At 32.5% G+C, this 19,349-nt stretch overlaps 1 protein-coding gene across 2 annotated transcripts in view; it reads right to left on the reverse strand.

Moving 5' to 3' along the window:
• Positions 1-19,349, reverse strand: part of LOC124950245 — a 67,338-nt gene that overhangs the window by 17,687 nt on the left and 30,302 nt on the right. Inside the window, exon 3 of one of the 2 annotated variants that reach the window (XM_047496696.1) lies at positions 2,623-2,929. The exons of the other annotated variant lie outside the window; for it this stretch is intronic. Within the exon in view, the coding sequence (XP_047352652.1) occupies positions 2,849-2,929 (81 nt within the window). The 3' untranslated portion in view covers positions 2,623-2,848. Of the gene's footprint in view, positions 1-2,622; positions 2,930-19,349 lie in introns of those variants that run through there. 2 annotated transcript variants of the gene reach the window in all.

The following is a 19,349-nucleotide window of genomic DNA, read 5'->3' on the forward strand; positions in this document are numbered from 1 at the left end:
TATATATATATATATATATATCATCGTAATTTTATTCGTTTCTCAGCCGTTATTTAGTTTTAAAGCCCTCGCGATTAGAACATTTAACGAACGTTTTTTTTTTATTAATCGATATATCCCTAAGACTTTCTTTTCGCGAGGGACGATAATATTTTTGTTAATGTAATCGTTTCGATGACACCGTCAGAGGTTCGTTAGTATACGTTTGGCATCGTGATCTTTCGTGAATAATACGAAGGGAAGGTGAATGAGAATCGAGAAAAGATAAGGAAAAACGAAAGAGAGAAAAAGAGAAAGAGAGAGAGAGAGAGAGAGAGAGAGAGAGAGAGAGAAACAAAAGAAATGAAGCGGTGAATCCTTCGTAAGGATTCAGTTCTGGAAAATACGGTGTGAGTCGAGAAGAAGGTTAACGTGCCACTAATTAATTCCACGAAACTTTCTGATCGACGGATAAAACGGTCGAGTAAGTTTGGTAGTAGTGCTTCGGTAGGGAGGTTTCATAGTAGTAATAACAGTGGTGGGTGGTAGTGATGGTGGTGGTGGTGGTAGTGGTGGTGGTAGTAGTAGTAGTAGTAGTAGTAGTAGTAGTAGTAGTAGTAGTAGTAGTAGTAGTAGTAGTAATAGTAGTAGTAGTAGTAATAGTAGTAGTAGTGGTGGTGGCAATGATGGTGGTAGTGGTAGAAAATAGTGATATCGAAGAACGGCCAAGAGTTTGTCAAGTGCGCGCGCCTGTACGCGTGTGCGAGGGTGGACGGAGGGGTAAGGAGGTTCTTCAGAGGCTATGGAAGAACGTTCATTTGTCTTCCGAGGGAGTACCCGTGTGTTTCGTTTCATACCAAGATGGTGGGTGGCTTGCTACTTTCCATCGTGAAACAATACACCAGTCTTCCGGAGCTGTGGCCTGCAACAATGGCGGCCCTCAAAATGACAAGAGAATTTCGCAATTTCTCTTTTCGGGCCGCCCTTCTAGATATACTACTCTAGTAGCTCCTTCAGACTCTAAGTGCCATCCATTGATCACGAGCGAAACGATCATGGTCTAATAGAGTTCGATTTCAAAGATATTCCGACGATACTTTAACTTTCCGAGTAAAGAATCGGACAAGAACGTATATATGTAATTTCATTTATAACATTATATTTTATCCTTATCGATATCCTATTGTATATTCTTTTTAACGATTAAACAAACGAATCTTTTATTGTTGACGATGCGTTTCGTACTTTTTTTTTTTTTTCTTTTTGTCTCGTTTTCTTCTTACCTTCTTCGTCTTGTTCTTGTTTTTCTTTTTATTTTTTTTTCCCCAAGAAAAAAAAATAATGTCGCGAGAATGTGCTTATGTAAGTAAATGTACATGTACGTCAGTCAATCTCTATCTCTCTCTCTCTTTCTCTCTCTCTCTCTCTCTCTCTCTCTCTCTCTCTTCTTTTTCTTTCTTTTCTTCTTTCTCTTTTCTTTTTTCCCTTCTCGCACGCAAGAAATCGATCACTTTTTATTTCTCGTAGCCGTCGACGCCAAAATTATGACAAAATATAAGCCTAAGTACTCACGATTCGCCTACGATCCAACTAAAGCGAAAGCAATTTTACTAAAACGAAGATCCAAAGGTGCCATTACGATGTAAGCGCGGCATGTAACTTAGCCAATAAAGCGACACCGGCTGACTGCCCTGTGATTAATTATGACGAATGAGCAACCTGAATTGCCGTGATCGCTTCGCTTATTTCTACGACGTGTCACACACTTTTCTCCGCTTTTCTCTTTTAATAATTTAACGCTTAAAAAGATATTCTATAAGTGACAATATTCTCTTTTCTATTAGACAAACACGTAAGATTCATTACACATTTCTTAACGATTGTTATCTCATGATATCGTCCTTAATTTTTTTTTTTTTTATCTTTTTTCTTTTTTTTTCTTTTTCTTTTTAATTTTTTATTTATTTATTTATTTTTTTTTGTTAATTTAATCATAGATATATCGCAAATAGTAACAGAATAGTTTTATAAATTGACTGACGCAGTTTTTATGTAACCTCCTATCAGTCTTGAATAAACGATCGATACCGATATCATATTTTCTCTCATAATTTTTTTTTCCCTCTTTTTTTTTTCTTTTTTTTTTTTGTTTTGTTTATAGAATAATACCATTCGATACAAAATCGTTCCTTTCACAATCCAATTTTTTTTTTCACAATCCAACTTGTATTCAGTTAACGCAACATCCCCTACAAGAATTTGTTCCCTATCTTAAATCCCACCACCCCACAATCGACTTTCGAAATATTATTTTTTTTTTCTTTTTTCTTTTTTCTTTTATCGATTCAATGCGAACTATATCATTGATATCGAATTCTAATAATAATGATTCTTAGTCTTCATCGTTTATGGCTTATGCGCGATAACGCTAGTAACTTCGACGTAGACTCGTGAAAATCGGTTTGCTATTTCTGTGGACATAGTAAATCGAATATATCGATATTCGATGATGCGAGTCAACGTGCGAAAATAATCGGACGATTGTTACTTCCCTTATCGTTTCCTCAACAATACGATATGATAAACGAAAGTATTCATTTTTGAATGATACATACACGCTGTATATATATATATATATATATATATATATATATATATATATATATATATATATATGTATATATCCTATAAACGCGTCAATTGTTTTACGAATTAATTTTGACAATGAACGATTAGATAATAATATACGTCTTAAATTAATACGATGTGTTTGTTTCGTTGAGTTCTCTCACTCGAAAACTTATCCCTCCGTTCGAATGGTTTCGTGTTTGGAAGAGGGATGACGATCTCGGATACTTCCCTATGAGAACTAGCAGTCGTCTTGCGTCGAAGATGACTGTAATAGAGCTGCCACACGCTCGGAAAAGTCCCCCGAAACGGAATGCGAACACTGGAAACAAAAAAAGGAAGAAAAAGAGAAATGATACTGTGGTTAATAATATTAGTATCGTTCGTTTTTCTCATCGTTTGTACGTATTATATAGACATAGGTCTCTTTTTAGCACGGTGGATGCGTATCGCATAAAAAAAAATAAAAAAAAATAAATAAATAAATAAAAATAAAAAGAAAAAAAAAAAGAAAATAAAATCGTATAAAAAAAGTCCACGTAAAAATCGATTTACAAAAAGTATAAAACTCGTGTCAAACTGATCCAATCAATATAGATTAAAAAAAAAAAAACATATATATATATATATAAATAAAAGTCAATTTAAAATATACAAACGCATTCACTAAAAATATTTTGTTTGACAAACGCATAAAAAGAAAAGTTAATGCGTTGAGAAAAATATTTCCTTTTTCTTTTCTTTTCTTTTCTACTTTCAAATACGCACACACGATTTTCGTGGCATTTTTTGCGAACTGATCGTGCGGGTTTTTTGCAACCATGTAAAAAGTAAGTGAAACGTGTGAATAAAATTTAAAGCGTTAAAAAAATCATAAAAGAAAAAATAAAATAAAGTAAAAAAATTTTACCGTGTAAAAAGAGACCCAAATTTATACATATTATATTATTTTAAGTATGTTAAAATTAATTTCAATCTGCAAATCATTTGTGGTAATTTACTTTGATATATTTATTAGAGAAATTCAATGACATAAAATCGTATCGATCCATAGAATTATAGTAAAATTATAATGTTCAATATTATTCGAACATACCTACCTATTTACATACATACACACATACATACATACATATATACATACATAATATGTATATAATATATATATATATAAATATATATATGTGTGTGTGTGTGTGTGTATATACGTATTAGCAAAAGTTAAATAATGAAATGATAAAAAATCGATCGTAAATATACGCTCACCGAAAATTTTTAAATTTTATGTTGCTTCTGTTTCAGAAATGCATATTCTATAGCTGACAGTACAGAAAATGTTGATTTCCCGACGTTGATACCACCCATCTGAGAATCTATAACTAAGGTTTGTTTTTCCAATACATGTGCTTGTGTTTATATCTATCAGCGATACGATAATACTCGTTGTATTTCCTATAGGGGAAAAAAAAAGGAAAAAAAAGAAAAAAAAAAGAAAAAGAAAAGGAAAGAAAAAAAATAACGAAAAGAAAGAAACAAATATCGACGATTTACATTCGAAAGTTTATATACTCAAAGTTTCTCGTAAAGAACGGAATCAAGAAATAAAAAGTTTATCGCGATATTTATATGAAATAAGAATTTCTTTTTACAATAACGAAAAAACGAAGAAAAATAAAGAAAGAACAAAGAGACATACAAACACAGTTAAAAGTACAGATCGTGGTGGGGAAAAATGAGGTTTAAGTTTCTTAAGTTCTCGCTTTTCCAAATCGAACTGTCCCGTGCAAACGTTTTTCATTTACCGTTTGATTGTACTCCTAGAGAACCTTGAGAAGGTGTCACAAGGTTTCTTTTTTTACATCTATATATTAATTGAAACTTTATGGTGTTAGGTGTAAAGAAATGAAAAATTAAATTATATGTATAATTTATAATTCTTTTTCTAGGCGTCGTAAGTCACAGAAATATTCGGATGACTTTTGAAATTGTGAAATTTTTTTTTTTCCCCCCTTCAAATATAAACAAAGAGTTACGTTATTTTTTTTTCATCAGAATGTGATGAGTTTTACAACATATTACGACGATATTATTCTTGATATGTAATCAGAATTATTTTATATCCATTAACAGATATTATTTAATAAATATTATAACTCTGTTAAAATATTATATTATTTTATATACTTTATATTTATATTATATTTATATCTATTTTATATATTACTGATCTATTAAAAGATAATCTAAAAGTAATACAATATATAATTGCTTGATTATAAAGACATTGAAAGAATTGTAAAGGTAAGATAATCGGATCTTGTACAAAACGTATATGTTCCTTTAAAAATTGGGGGAAAAAAAAAACAAAAAAAAAAAAAAAAACAAAAAAAAAACAAAAAAAAAAGAAAAAAAAAAAGAAAAAAAAAAAGGAAAAGAAAATTATGGACAATTATTTAACGAATAAATGATTAAATCTCTGAACAAGATTATATTCGAAACATTGTATTTCATTGTTTATGTCCTCGTTTCGAAATTAGTAATATACAAATTCGTTAGATAATGATTAGCTGTGACAAATTAGATCATAGGTAAAGCAAGCGATAGTACTGTTATCGGTATAGTTTATACCTAGAGAATTGATATGCAAACTGCACCGTGGTCCTATTACGAACTAAATACACACTGTATAGGTTACACAGTGTATGTATAAACATATACATCAAGATACGATCATACAATGCCTTCGTATACATCGAATGCGCGCGCATTTATGCCAAGCATTGTGAAATTTAATTAATATTCAGTCAAGACACAACGATGCGCATAGTGTGTAACGTACAAGTTACAGTTTTCCTTGTGAGTCGTCCAAATTGTCCTTTCAAAGATTAAGAGAAATATGGGAGTTGCAAAGTATCTACGTGACGAGATTAGAAACTGATTCCAACGTTCCTCGATATCATTATACGAGAAGAACGATTTTTTTTTTATATATATATATATTTTTTTTTTTCGTTTTCTGTTTTTTTCTTCCCTCCCCTCCTTCCGAATAAGTTGCGGAATAAATTTTTTCTTCTTCTTTCTTTTTTCTTTTTCTTTTTCTCTTTTTTTTACATTTCTCCGCAATATTTCTTTGTTCTCTTTGTGGCATAGCGACGACGAGCAATCGACTTGAAAGCTATCTTCAAAGAATAATGTGAACGTAGAGAGGACGTATTTCGTAAATTAACATTTCACCCCTTGAGAAATCTTCAAGGACGATTTACATGGATACTTTTAGGACTTACGAGTAATAAAGACAATGAAAAAGAAAGTGTCAAGTGAAGGGATGCTTTAAATATCTAAATATCCTTTTTACGAGATTGGAAAAAAAAAATTATATATATATATATATACATATGTATATATAAAAATGTAATTATTAAAAACAAGTATAAATTATTGTCAATAATCAACAATCGATTGTTGATCGTTCGTTCTTGTATTAGAACGAGAAATCTTCGATTGAGATGAAAAATCAAAGGAGCTTCTTAGGTCTGTTAAGAGTAAAGTGAGATAGTGATTGACTTAAACTTCAAGTAACTACTACTGACGTCATCGTTTGCCCATAGGGTAGTAATTATTCGTCAGTCAAGCGTAAGTTTCTAGCTAGAGTCTTTCCTTCTCTCTCTCTCTCTCTCTCTCTCTCTCTCTCTCTCTCTCTCTCTCTCTCTCTCTCTCTCTCTCTCTCTCTCTCTCTCTTACTCTTGTTTTTTTCTCTTTCCGTTCTTCCACCTTCCATTTTCTTTCGTATACCCTATCCTTCCCTCTCTCATCTGACCTCTACTCCGTTCCGGTGAATAATGAATCCGTAGGATCGACGAGAACGACTTTGGCGTTACTTTCTTTTACTCCGTCACCGTGGCTTCGCTTTTTCTGCTACGTTGCAAAAGGTAAAACGAAGGAGGTAACGAACCTGCCTGTCCGTACCAACCGTTCAGTTATCCCGAACATCTTAGAAATCTTGGGTTAATTAACACGAAGAAAATTACTCAACGATAAAAACGTTACAAGCATTTTATATATATATATATATATATATATATATATATATATATATATATATATATATATGTGTGTGTGTGTGTATATATATATATATACATACATATAAAATATACATATAAATTACATAATATTATATATATATATATATATATATATATATATATATATGTACATAAATTATTATTATATATATATATATATATATATAAATATACATATAAATTACATATATATGTATATATATTTTATAGCATTTTAATTGATAATTTTCAATATGGCTTATTTAGTTTCAAATTACGAATGTAATTTTATTCACGATTGAAATTGAAACGTCAGTCGAACCGAAGAAAATCAATATTTCAATAGATATATTATTTGCTTAAAACAATATGTAATTTTGCTCATTCTATTTCTCTCTCTCTATCTCTCTATCTCTCTATCTATCTATCTATCTATCTATGTATCTATCTCTCTCTTTCCCTTTCTAGTATAAATCCAATCAAATAATCTATTTAACCAAAGTTGCTGCATAGCGAGAAATCTTGAAATGGTGAAGGACGTCGCGAAACGATGGGTTTAGGGAGAAAGATGGAGAACGTAGAAGAAGAGTACACGGAGGTAGGGGGTAGTAGTGATGTTGGAGAAGGTGGTAGGTAAGCCTCAATCAACCAGTGTATACATCCGATTTGGGGCGTCTCAGTCTGGTCCTTCTCGAGCAAGAGTTAAGCCAACTAGAACGTTCTAAGATCTTATAGTTCGTAACGACCCTTGACATGCAAACAATTACGATTCTTTTTTGCTTTTTCTTCCCTTATCTCTTCGTTTGTTCTTTTTTTTTTTTGGTCTTTCTTTCTATCTGTTTTTTCTTTTTTTTCTCTTTTTTTTTTTTTTCGTTTATTCTTTCTATTTTATTTTAATTTTACACAATCGTCATTTCGTCGAAACGTAATAAAGTGAAAAGATAAACCTTCCGACAAAATTTCACGTTATATCGAAAGGGTGAATATATTATTCATTCGAATAGAATATCAGGAAGCTAATGAACGTATCTATATATGAAAGCTCAAAAAGTTTTAATGGATAACGCGTTAAATAAGGTAAAAAGATTCTAAATGTACATCGATAACGTGTTAATCATGATATTAATCTGTTTTTTTTCTCTTCCTTCCTCTCTCTCTCTCTCTCTCTCTCTCTCTCTCTCTCTCTCTCTCTCTCTCTCTCTCGAGTACTTTTTTTCTCCCATCTCTTTTAGAATTCACGTAGTTTCACTGTAATATTTCTATTTGCGTATAAATATGAAATTTGCCACGTGGAAAACCGCAGGCAGTTGTATTAATTAGCGTGGGAAAATGCGCCAGTTGAATGCATTTCGAGTTCATTCATATTGATCCCAAAGAAAGAAAGAAAAAAAAAAAGAAAAAAGTATAACACGCGTCGGCATTTAATTGGGAGGGAGAGAATTGATTCGAAAATTTAGCCATATCAATTCCACGTGCAACGGATAGAGAATTAATTAGTGCTTCTAAGGAGATTGCACGAACTTCGAAGAACTTTTTCGTGACCGTTCGTAAAAGTGTATAAAAGTTTTGAGCCTTTTAGTTTAAGCTTTTTTCTTCTTCTTCTTTTTATTATTTTTTTTTTTTTTTTTTTTCTTTTTTTTTCTCTCGTTTGAAATATATCGGGCTCTTTAAACTGAAAGCGCTTTATAAAAATCACGGAAGGAATATGTAGTCTTAATCTTTTTATGGAAATCTTAACGCGACATTACTACAGTCGAATTATCTTGTTATCCAATATCAGAGAGCCAGTAAAGGAAATCGTGTAGTTACATCTACGTATGTGTATATACACACACATACACAGACATATTTATAGAGGTACTTGTCGAAGGGTTTGCAAGCGTGATATGTTGATAGGGCCAGTTGTTCTAATCAACCGGAAAATCGTAGGTACAACGTCCAGAAACAGAGCAATCGAATTAATTTCGGTAACAAGAAGGTTTCTAACAGCTAATGATAATTACGATTTGAATTTCTCTTGCAAATTTAATTAGCTCGTCAATGCGAACATTTAAATGAATCCTTTGAACTTTAAATATTTTACTGTTAAATTGTATTTCAAAATGTCATGGAACTAAGAACGATATCTCTTATATACAATTATTAAATTATTAAATAAAAGTATTATATATATATATATATATATATATATATATATATATATATATATATATAATAGTATGTAAATTAACGGGAATATTATTACTACAGCGTAAAATACAAAATTTACATTTAGATTTGTATTAAATTCCCTAAGTTGTACAAGCTACGTTTGTACTGCTCAAAGGGGTTGTAGAAATGGTTTCGAGAAATCTTGGACACCTGCGCGAACACTTAGCAGTTGAAGCGAAGAAATTTAATCACCATTTGAGAAACGGCTTTGGTTCGAATTATTTAACATCTCTTCAAAAAGAAATTCATTCGATGGAAGAAACGTCATGATAAGATTCCACGATGGTTCGTGGCAAAATTTAAACTTTTCACAATCCTGGCTTTAAAGGTCGAGAACTCTGTAAGATCGAGGTGACACAGTATGACACAGAGGTTCGTATTGAAAAAGATAATGCTCGATACTTTATGGCGTCGATTTTCATAAAACAAGTTTCTGGACGAAAACCGCAAAGAACTTTTTTATTGTCAGGGATGATCAGCCGTACGTATTGTACGTGCTTTATGCGACGATAAAAAAAAAAGAAGTAAAAAGAGAGAAAGAAAAAAAGAGAGAGAGAGAGAGAAAGTGGTGGTAAGAAAAGATTGAAAGAGGTAAGAAAATAAAAAATAGGAAAAGAAAAAAGGAGGGAATGAGAGAGAGAGAGAGAGAAAGAGAGATAGTTAGAGGAAGAAAAGAGAGAGAAAAGGAAAAAAAAATAGAGAACAGAAGGGAAAGGCAATGGTAGGTGATCTAAAATGTCCCTGGGAAGTTCTACTAAAACTACGAGTCTACGAGTCTACGAGTCTTCTCTATCCATGGCTCCTTACCTATCCAAGACCTTCCTCGTCGCACTTATTTTCCCTTATGGCCCATAAAAATAGAAGCGCGCGCGCTTCAAGGACAACGGAGAAATGTTCCCATGGGATTACTGTGGGATAGAGAGAACCACCAGAAAGAGAATGGCGTATAACAATAAAAGACCAATAGAATATCGTGCACGTACGAGTAATACATATTGCATGGTCTAAACCACATCTCAGTCTTTCTTTCTTACTTACTTAATTCTAAAATTCTTAAACTTGCGTATTATCGAAGTCACATTTTATATATATTTTCCTTTTTGTACGACTTAGTTCTTTATTATTATTATTATTATTATTATTATTATTATTATTATTATTATTATTATTTATCAATTTATATTTCTTTTCGTTTCATAAATATCTTAAACTCATGAATTTTGAAATTGGTCAATATACATTCTTTCTATCGGCCATAAACATTCCTGAACTGCAGGAAGCTTGGAGTTATACTACATCCTAGTCACAGCTGTTGTTCTTCCTTACTCCAGTGCCGGACCCAAACCACCGCCATTCGAAGAAATACTGAGACAAAACGGTTTCAGCCGCCACGACTCCAACGATAAATGGCGTTCCACCGTTTCTTCTCACCTTAATAGTATCTTCTCGACGAATTGAGTCTCTCGTGTTGATGAAATGAACGGAATTAATTGGTTACGAACTAGTATAACGGACTATTAAATGCAAAACGCGACTTTATTAGTTTCATCAGAATATACATTTTTTTAACATGTACTTGAATGTCTTTGAATAAAATAAAGATATATGCGTCGAAAGGTATAAAAAAAAAAAAAAAAAAAAAAAAAAAAGCCGTGACTAAGATAAATTAATAAAAAATGTAAATACGTAAAATGGTAAATCATGATTGAATATAAATATTTGATATTCGTTAATTTACTTTAAAACAAAGTTCAACACGAAGTGAAACTTTTTTTTCTATTTTTCTTTTTTTTTTTTTCTTTAAGTGTAAACTTCCACTCGCACAAACGATACAAAACAAAATTGTGTCAATCATCGGTATAGTTCCTGTTTTTTTTTTTTTCTTATTTATTTTTTTCTTTTTTTTACTTATTTATTTTTTTCTTTTTTTTTTTTATTATCATCATAATCATTATTATTATTATTTCTTTTTCTTTTCTTTTTTTAACGTTCTTCTTTTTAAAATTCTTTTATCGACTATATAAGTAACGTTAGTGAAATCAATTTTTCTCTACCATACTTCAGCCAAACACATAACTGAGTTATCTGGCTTCTTTTTAAGTTCGTGAGAAACTAAGGTATCCTTTAACCTCTCCCCCTCTTTCCGCCCCCCCTCTCCCTCTCGCTCTCTCTCTCTCCTTCTCTTCTTCTTGCTTGCTCCACGATTATGATGAACCCTTCTGAATAATGTATGACACGCAGTAGAGATCCCACTGTTCCACTTTCTTTCCTCCTACAGAAACGTAGGATTTGGTTAGTACCTTCCTTCGTTTATTTTTCTTTTTTTTTTTTTTTTTGGCGAATAGTAGCATCGATAAGATCTGAGAGTAGTTTACAGAATCGAAAGAGAATATGTACTTGATTTACCAATGCTAAACCATAAAAAAGATTTTATCACATTTTACTCTTATATATGGTACGTATAGGTATATATGTATATATAGTTATATATATATATATATAGTTATATAATTACAATATATACATATATATGACTGATTTGTTTCAATATTTCTTTTTCTTTTTTTTTCTTTTTTTTTTTTATTTTTGTATTTCTCGATATGATATTCGATAAAATCGATGTTATCAAAAAATAACGGAATGGTGAAATAAACAAAACCTTTCGCATCACTTTCGTATCATCTCTCGGGGTACAAAGTAAAGAGAGAAAAGCCCCGGGGTAAGATCGAAGTATGCATATCTGGGAGCGAAGGTAGAAAAACATGTGATGTGTTGTAGAAAAATCAACCTGGAGGGTATATAACTAGTTCACAGTAAAATCGAAAAATCCTATCAAAACGAAAGGTACGTATATAGTAACAAAAGGTATTCACTGTATTTGTTATTAGAATATATTCATATTTTAAAATTGTTTCATTTGATTTTTAAACGAATATAACAAAAGAATCTCTTTATATGCATGTACCTATAATATATATTGCAATAGGTATATAATATAACAGAGTAATTTTCACCTGGTACTTAACAATCAATTTCGTTATATTTGTTTCATTTCGATGAAGCATACTTTTGATATATATATATATATATATAAATCTAACAAATAGAAATAATGAATATACGTATAGATAATTGAGCAGTGATAACTCAGTGTATTGTAGTTTATAATAGCTATTAATGCTAATATTCCGTAATTCTTATTATTAGTATTATCATTATCATTGTCATTATTATTATTATTCATTAATTAATATTCTCAATTAAATGTCTATGATTGAAGATGCTCGATATGATATTATTCATTAAACTTTTGAGTAACGTGAGAACAAACGAGTATATAGAAAAATATTAATACAGATTCTTTTAATTAAAAAAAAAAAAAAATAAATAAATAAATAAATAAATAAATAAAAAAAAGAAAAAATAAAATAAATAAATAAATAAATAAATAAAGTTTGGACATAATGAACAAATAAATGAATATCGTAATTTTTTTTTTTATTATTATTATTATTATTATAAAATAATAACACATTTAACATAAGTAATTGATCTAATATCTATGTCTAAAGTGTATTTGAAAATATTTAATTTCTCATTAAGAACTCATTATTCTCGTTTATAATCAATATCTTTTGTATTCCGATAGTCAAAATCTAATCGTCAAAATGATTTTCATTTTCAATTCGTACGATTAAATATAAATCTTTATATACGTACGTTAATATAGTATGTATGTATAATATATTTTTCAACATATAAACAATTTTCAGGTAGATATTCGTAATTTCCTGGAGAGAATTGAAACTATTGTTATTTGTCTGTCGGGGCGAAGTTATTTAATAAAAAAGTTTCAGGATACATCCTATATCCAATGTTTCACGATATCTCCCTATCAGAAGATAAAAATATGTTGTCTGATAAAAGTTTGAAAAATATCACAATGGGATATGGTTATTTGTTCTTATATGTCAATATTGCAGAACGTTGCACGTAGTAGAAAAATATACATACTTATGTATGTATATACCTATTGCAAATAAATTATTAGCCAACATTAATAAGACAAAGCGAAAGTTATTTCATCTAGCAACGAAGATCATTCTCTGTTTCTCTTTCCCTTGGCACTTCTTTTTTTTTTTTTTTTGGTTTATTTTTTCTCTATTTTGTTGTTGTTGTTATTGTTGTTGTAGTTGTTGTTATTGTCCTCGTTTCATTTACATAGAACTTTATCAAGTCCACGAATTATATACAGGAAACTCTTATAATATCCCTCGGTGCCATATATAGCGTTCGAGTATTCACTTCAACGATGAAAAAATTATAATGTAAAAAACCGTTGATTCTTTCATTCTTGTTTTTCATAGAGTTCTTGTCAGAGCAAGTATAATACAATACTTTTCCCTTTTTTAGTTGACTTCTGTCATTTCGCATTTATAGTGTTCTGAGCACGATGCACGATAAGTCCCAATTGCCTTAGGAGGAGTGAAAGGCCAAAGTTCTCTTCAAAGAATAGAATAAAAAGAATACGGAGGGGGATAACTATAAGGGGGGGGGGGGGGGCCGGAGAGAAAAACGTGTGGAAGGATCAGAAAGAGAGAGAGAGAATTCGCTAATAAAACTTTATATCGGTGATCCCATGTTTTATAGTTCGAACCACGTCTTTTCTTTGAAATCTCGAAGCAGGATCTGCACCCTCTTTGTACTTACTTCTATTTTCTTTCTTTCTCAGAAGAAAACTTCTTCAATCCCACGTACTTGTTGATTTTCCGTGGAAACTTTAAGATCGCTTTTAGTGACGGCACTGTATCGTTAACTTATAAAAGAGGACCAAGGGATTTGTACCTTTTTTCGAGAACCCTCTCCGATCTCTTTCTTTGTCTGTTTCTTTTTCTTTTTTTTTTTTTTTCTTTTCTTTTTATCTTTTCTTCTCTTCTATTTTACTTTTTCTCTCCTTCGTCTATAAGACACTTCTCTCTTTTTTTTTTTTTCTTTTTTTGTTTTTTCCCCCTTTACAAACGAAATTATACGCTTAAACGAGTAAGAATTCGTCGCGCTAAATTTAAATACAAATTCGCACTAAAGGACAAAGAGAATGTGTATGCCTGTGTAAGAGATACACAAATAGATTTGAAAATGTTTGAAATCTCGTTGATAACTGACGCGGCTACGCCGCGTACACGATCTGCCACAAAGTTGAAGAAGTTTCAAATGTATTTGTGGATCCGTAAAGTTTCGACGAACGAAGTAACGCGATCGTGGGCGGCTTCTATGAATGCACTGAGCGGAAAACAAGGAAGAGAACCTGGAGAAAATGGATGAATGAAAAGCAATTATGCAGTTGCCTTCTGCGAGTATTTAGCGTGCAAGCCCGCCGCTTGATGTTCGTATTATTATTCGAAGAAAGAGGTCGAGATAGCGTGTTGGTAGTAAATATATATGTCTATGTATTTATATATATACATATAAACATAGATATATATATATATATATGCATGGATGTATGTATGTATATATATATATATATATATATATATATATATATATGGGTATATAAGTTGGTAAGTAGTATACGCGAATAGACGATGGCGATATCTCGAAAATGTGAGCCCTTCGAGTTTCTCTCTTACGGCGAAGGATTGCACTAAAGTGCTTCCCTTCCAGCGTGGCAAAAGGACGGATTTACAGAGAAGAAAAGAGAAAGAGAGAGAGAGAGAGAGAGAGAGAGAGAGAGAGAGAGAGAGAGAGAGAGAGAGAGAGAGAGGAAGGGAAAAAGAGAGAAGGAGAGAGAAAGAGGGAAAGAGCAGAAGACCGGTTGCGCAAAGTCACTATAACTCTCCAGGATTTTCCGGACGTAGTGATATAAAATAGAAAGAGAAATATAGAGAAAGAAAGAACGAGAGAGAGAGAGAGAGAGAGAGAGAGAGAGAGAGAGAGAAAATTGCAAATCACGTATTACGCATTCGATGCGTGAGAGCGAATTTCCCCATTGTTACGGTTATCGTCAGTTCGATATTCCTATTAATTCTCTTGGGAAATTTTACAACTATCACCGTACGCAATTATGAACGACGTTACCTTCTATCTTTCTTTCTCTTTCTCTCTGTCTCTCGATATTTTCCTTTTGTATTAAAGGTAAACTGGACCGCTACGCACGAGACGAATTTCGAGTTTGAATCTTTTAATCCCTCGACAAAATAAATACAAGCAGATAAATGACGGTGGTAGGAATACGTGAAAATAGGGATTAACGAATTTCATCTCGTTTCTCTACCTCTCTCTTTACTTCTCTCTCTCTCTCTCTTTCTCTCTTTCTTTCTCTTTCTCTCTCTTTCTCTCTCATTCTCTAACTTCGTATTTATCGGATTACGTGTGTCGCGAGACATTAAGCCACAGAAGTGTGTTTTGCGAATTTATCAGGTTGAATCAGAAAAAAGAGAGATGTGGAGAGAGAAACAAGAGGGATAAAGAAGGGAAAAAGAAGAAGAAAGAGGAAGAAAGAGAAGCAAGAACATCTACCTCCCCTCTCTCTCTCTCTCTCTCTCTCTCTCTAACAATAGCTCACCTTACACGATAGGAACTTTAATCCAAGCGTAACGGCTTCTCACATTTTCTTGTCGTCGCTTCATAAAACTCTTGCGGTTTTCGAGTACGTCGGTTTAAACGACGTTAAAACTACATTATGGATACATACATATATCCTTTGCCCTTTAACATCTCTCCCACCATTCAAAGTAAAAGCAAACTCGTAAAGTCACCGAAACGATTGTAACGATAATACCGTCAAATCTGTTCCCTTTATAAAGTACCTTTTAAGATATCTTTTAGTTTGCGCAAAGGCACAATTTTCTTTTTTCTTTTTTTTTTTTTTTTTTTTTTTTTACCTTTTCTTTCTTTTTCTTTCAGAAAAATAGGTTAAACGTTGCGATAATACTTGCGTCATTTTGACACGCCTCTTTATACTTCCCTCTTCGATTTCCAACTCATAAAATACTATATGTCATATAGTATCATAGAAACGTATGAAATGAAAGCTTAACGAACGCGTTGCACGCATTATCTATGCATTTTCTTTTTTCTTTTTTTTTTTTTTTTTTTTTTTCCCCTAAAATTTCCTCTTTTCTATTAATATTTACGCGTGTTATTTCGGTAAAAAATGAACAAAGAAAAAAAAAATATGAATAAAAAAGTACAAAAAAAAAAAAAAAAAAAGAAGAATAAAAATAAAAAAAATAAATAAGTAAAAAAAGCGAAGTAACCCTTTTATCTCCTTATAATATTTCTTATCGATCTCACAAAATTATCTTATAAATCAGTCATTAAGTTTAATCTTCCATTCTTTGGATCTTTATTAGGTATATCCGACAGGATTCACGAGAGTGTATATATATATATAATATTTGGGTTTAGTAGGTATCTCGTATAGTTTATACGTTCTAAAAGATATTTTCTTTTCCTCGCTGCGTTCTTATTCTTACGATAAGAAGAAGGAACACTTCGTTCTAATTTCGTATGGATAAATCCATCCTGGTTTGTGGGTGAAAAATATCCTGGTAATCCTTAAGCGATCTATATCAGAAAGGCAAAAGGCGTTGATGTAAGTGTTAGTAAAAGGTAATGGTGATAGTAAAAAAAAAGTAGGTATGAAAGAAAAAAGGAAAAAAAGTAAAAAAAAAAAAAAAAAATAAAAAAAAAAATAAAATAAAAAGAAATATGATAGGAAAATATGCAATCTATCTTATCGATCGTTCAATTTTTCCTGATAGGCAGAATGCAAGTTTATTAATTCGCGGTTGGATGAACGTGTTTCATTCAGGACATGCTCGGTGGACCATTAATACTTGGCGTACAGTAACGTTACGCGACACAGTACTCGATTGTGGCCACTTCCACTCGATGCACAAGCGAGTACAGAGAGAATCTGGTATAGAAGCTTCAGAACGGAGATTGTCCTATGCGAGACCTTTCGAGGATGTGCGAGATATGAGGGCGGAACCCTTCCCTTCAGGAACTGCCGGCAGGCTCCATTAAAGCCACCGGAGGTGCAGCCGCACTAATGCACTATGAATTAGTGCATTGCCGATATACCGTAAAGTCTGGACACTCGCGTCCGGTCCGACGACTCATCCCTCATTAAAATTTAATTATGAATAGCTGCCGATAAGAGTCGGTGTTTATGCTCGAACTGTTTCGCTTGGCTAAACACGATTGCAAAGACCTCGACTGTAATATCCACGTCGTTTTCTTTGAACGAAAGGACAAAGGGTAAAAGTAGAGGGTAGAGGGTAAAGAGTAAAGAGTAGAAAGTAGAGAAATACAGAGAGAGAGAGAGAGAGAGAGAGAGAGAGAGAGACAGAGAGAAAGAGAGAGAGAGATAGATAGAGGATGAGAGTAAGATAAAGATAGAGAGAGGAGATGAGGAAGCTAAGTTTTTAATCCCGCATCTCCAAAAGACGTTCCTGCTTTCGACGTCTAACGCGTACACGGTTTCTTAATGGAATCTCCGAGTTTGAGAGAATTTTTCGCGGAACTCTCCCAATGGGGGTTAGTCGAGCGGTATCTGAGCTAGACAAGCGAGTAGTCAACTGATATACGACCGGCCGTCCTCCGATGGTGAAAGAAGTAAAAGCCAAAAGAAGAGAAAAGGGCCGTAGGAGCAAGAGAGCTCGAATCACGTATTTATTTTCGCAGACTCCGGGCCAAGGGAAAATCTTTTCTCGGCTCTCTCTCTCTCTCTCTCTCTCTCTCTCTCTCTCTCTCTTTCTCTCTCTCTCTGAATGAAAACCGTGAAAGGGGAGATACGGGTTTTCCACTGGCAGAAAATATATATCAGGAAGATATAGGCTGGATTCTGCTAAATCTAGCGGAATTAAGCGTTGAAGGGCACTTAAGGAAAGGGAAACTCCTCAGGCATTTATCTGGAGGTCTTCATGAGTTAACGAACCGATACGTCCATTGTGTCTGCATGGCGTCCAATACACGTGGCAAAAAGAACATAGCTGATGCGTTCAATGAGCTGACAGAAAAAGAAAGGAGAAAGAGAGAGAGAGAAAAAAAGGAAGGAAAAAACAAAAAAAAAAATGAAAGAAAGAAAGCACGATGCACTTTTAACCGTTCGTATCTCAATTTCAAGCTAATGATTTTCAATTTGTACCGTCCGCCGCAAAGAAAGCGCGTTCGTGTTAGCTCGAGTGAAAAATTACGTGACCGCGTAAATGTCGAAAACGCGAATAAATGCGACGCGTGGTTAGGCGATTTTCAACGAAAATATCGGCCGAAACATTTTATAGTACGCTTGAATTATTCCCCGATAAATTTTAGAGAAAACTGTCCAACGCGGGCATTTATACGCACGCGTGCTTTTAAAATGACCCCACGAAGCTTATAAATCTCTGGGACGAACTTACACATCATAAGCTCATCGTATATAAATGCAAATTATCGAGTACGTAGGAATATTACAAAGCACGTTTGATTTGCGTACATATTGACATCTATCCTTTCTCTAAATCAATCATTAAAATATAAAGATACATTTCACGTAATATTTAATCGTACGTGAAATCCGTTAATAAAATATCTATTTTATATATATATATATATATAATATTTATATACACACATATATATATATATATATATATATTTTATAAATACGTGTAATCTCGAATGCGTTATCACGATATATTCTGCGAATAGCCGTCCATTTTAAATAGAACGTCATTGATTTACGGAATTCGAAATGAAAAATATCAAGTGAAAGGTAAAAGGGATACGAAAGGGTAGAACTTCAGACAAAATAGAAGAAGAGAGAAAGAAAAAGAGAAATAGAAAGAGCAAAAGGACAAAGGTCAAAGAAGGATCATCGATTACGTAGCATAGCATAGATTCGAAGCGAATAGTAAAACGTAGAATCAAACGAATATATATATATATATATATATATATATATATATATATATATATACACATAGTATCATATCATGAATATATTTTTAAGTTTCAAGATAGGAAAAATTATTTGGTTATATTACTTATGTATGGATTTCGTTTAAGTCGTACGATTGAAAATATTTTAAGGGAAAGAAGATGGATCCGTGAAGATTGGCGGACAAAATACATTTTACGTAAGAAAATAGGAAACGCGTTTATGTATTGCAATAACTTCCACATCTACGTCCACGTCCATGAACATGAGTGACATTTGCACACAACTGCCGAAGTAGAATATACGTTTGTTTGGAACGGGTCTGAGACTGACGGGTATTGTGTGCGCGTGCCTCTTCGACTATGCCTTTACACCTATCTTTCTCTCCTTCTTGTATTCTCACTATACGTTGACACCTAAATTTCAGTGTCATACGTGCACTAGCGAACGTCGCCCGGTCGACCTCTTTCCTAGGGCAATAGTCACAGTGAGTATGCGCATTTAAACGATCCACATTGAAATAATATATATATATATAT

The sequence above is a fragment of the Vespa velutina genome, chromosome 6, assembly GCF_912470025.1.
Source record: "Vespa velutina chromosome 6, iVesVel2.1, whole genome shotgun sequence".
NCBI lineage: Eukaryota > Metazoa > Arthropoda > Insecta > Hymenoptera > Vespidae > Vespa > Vespa velutina.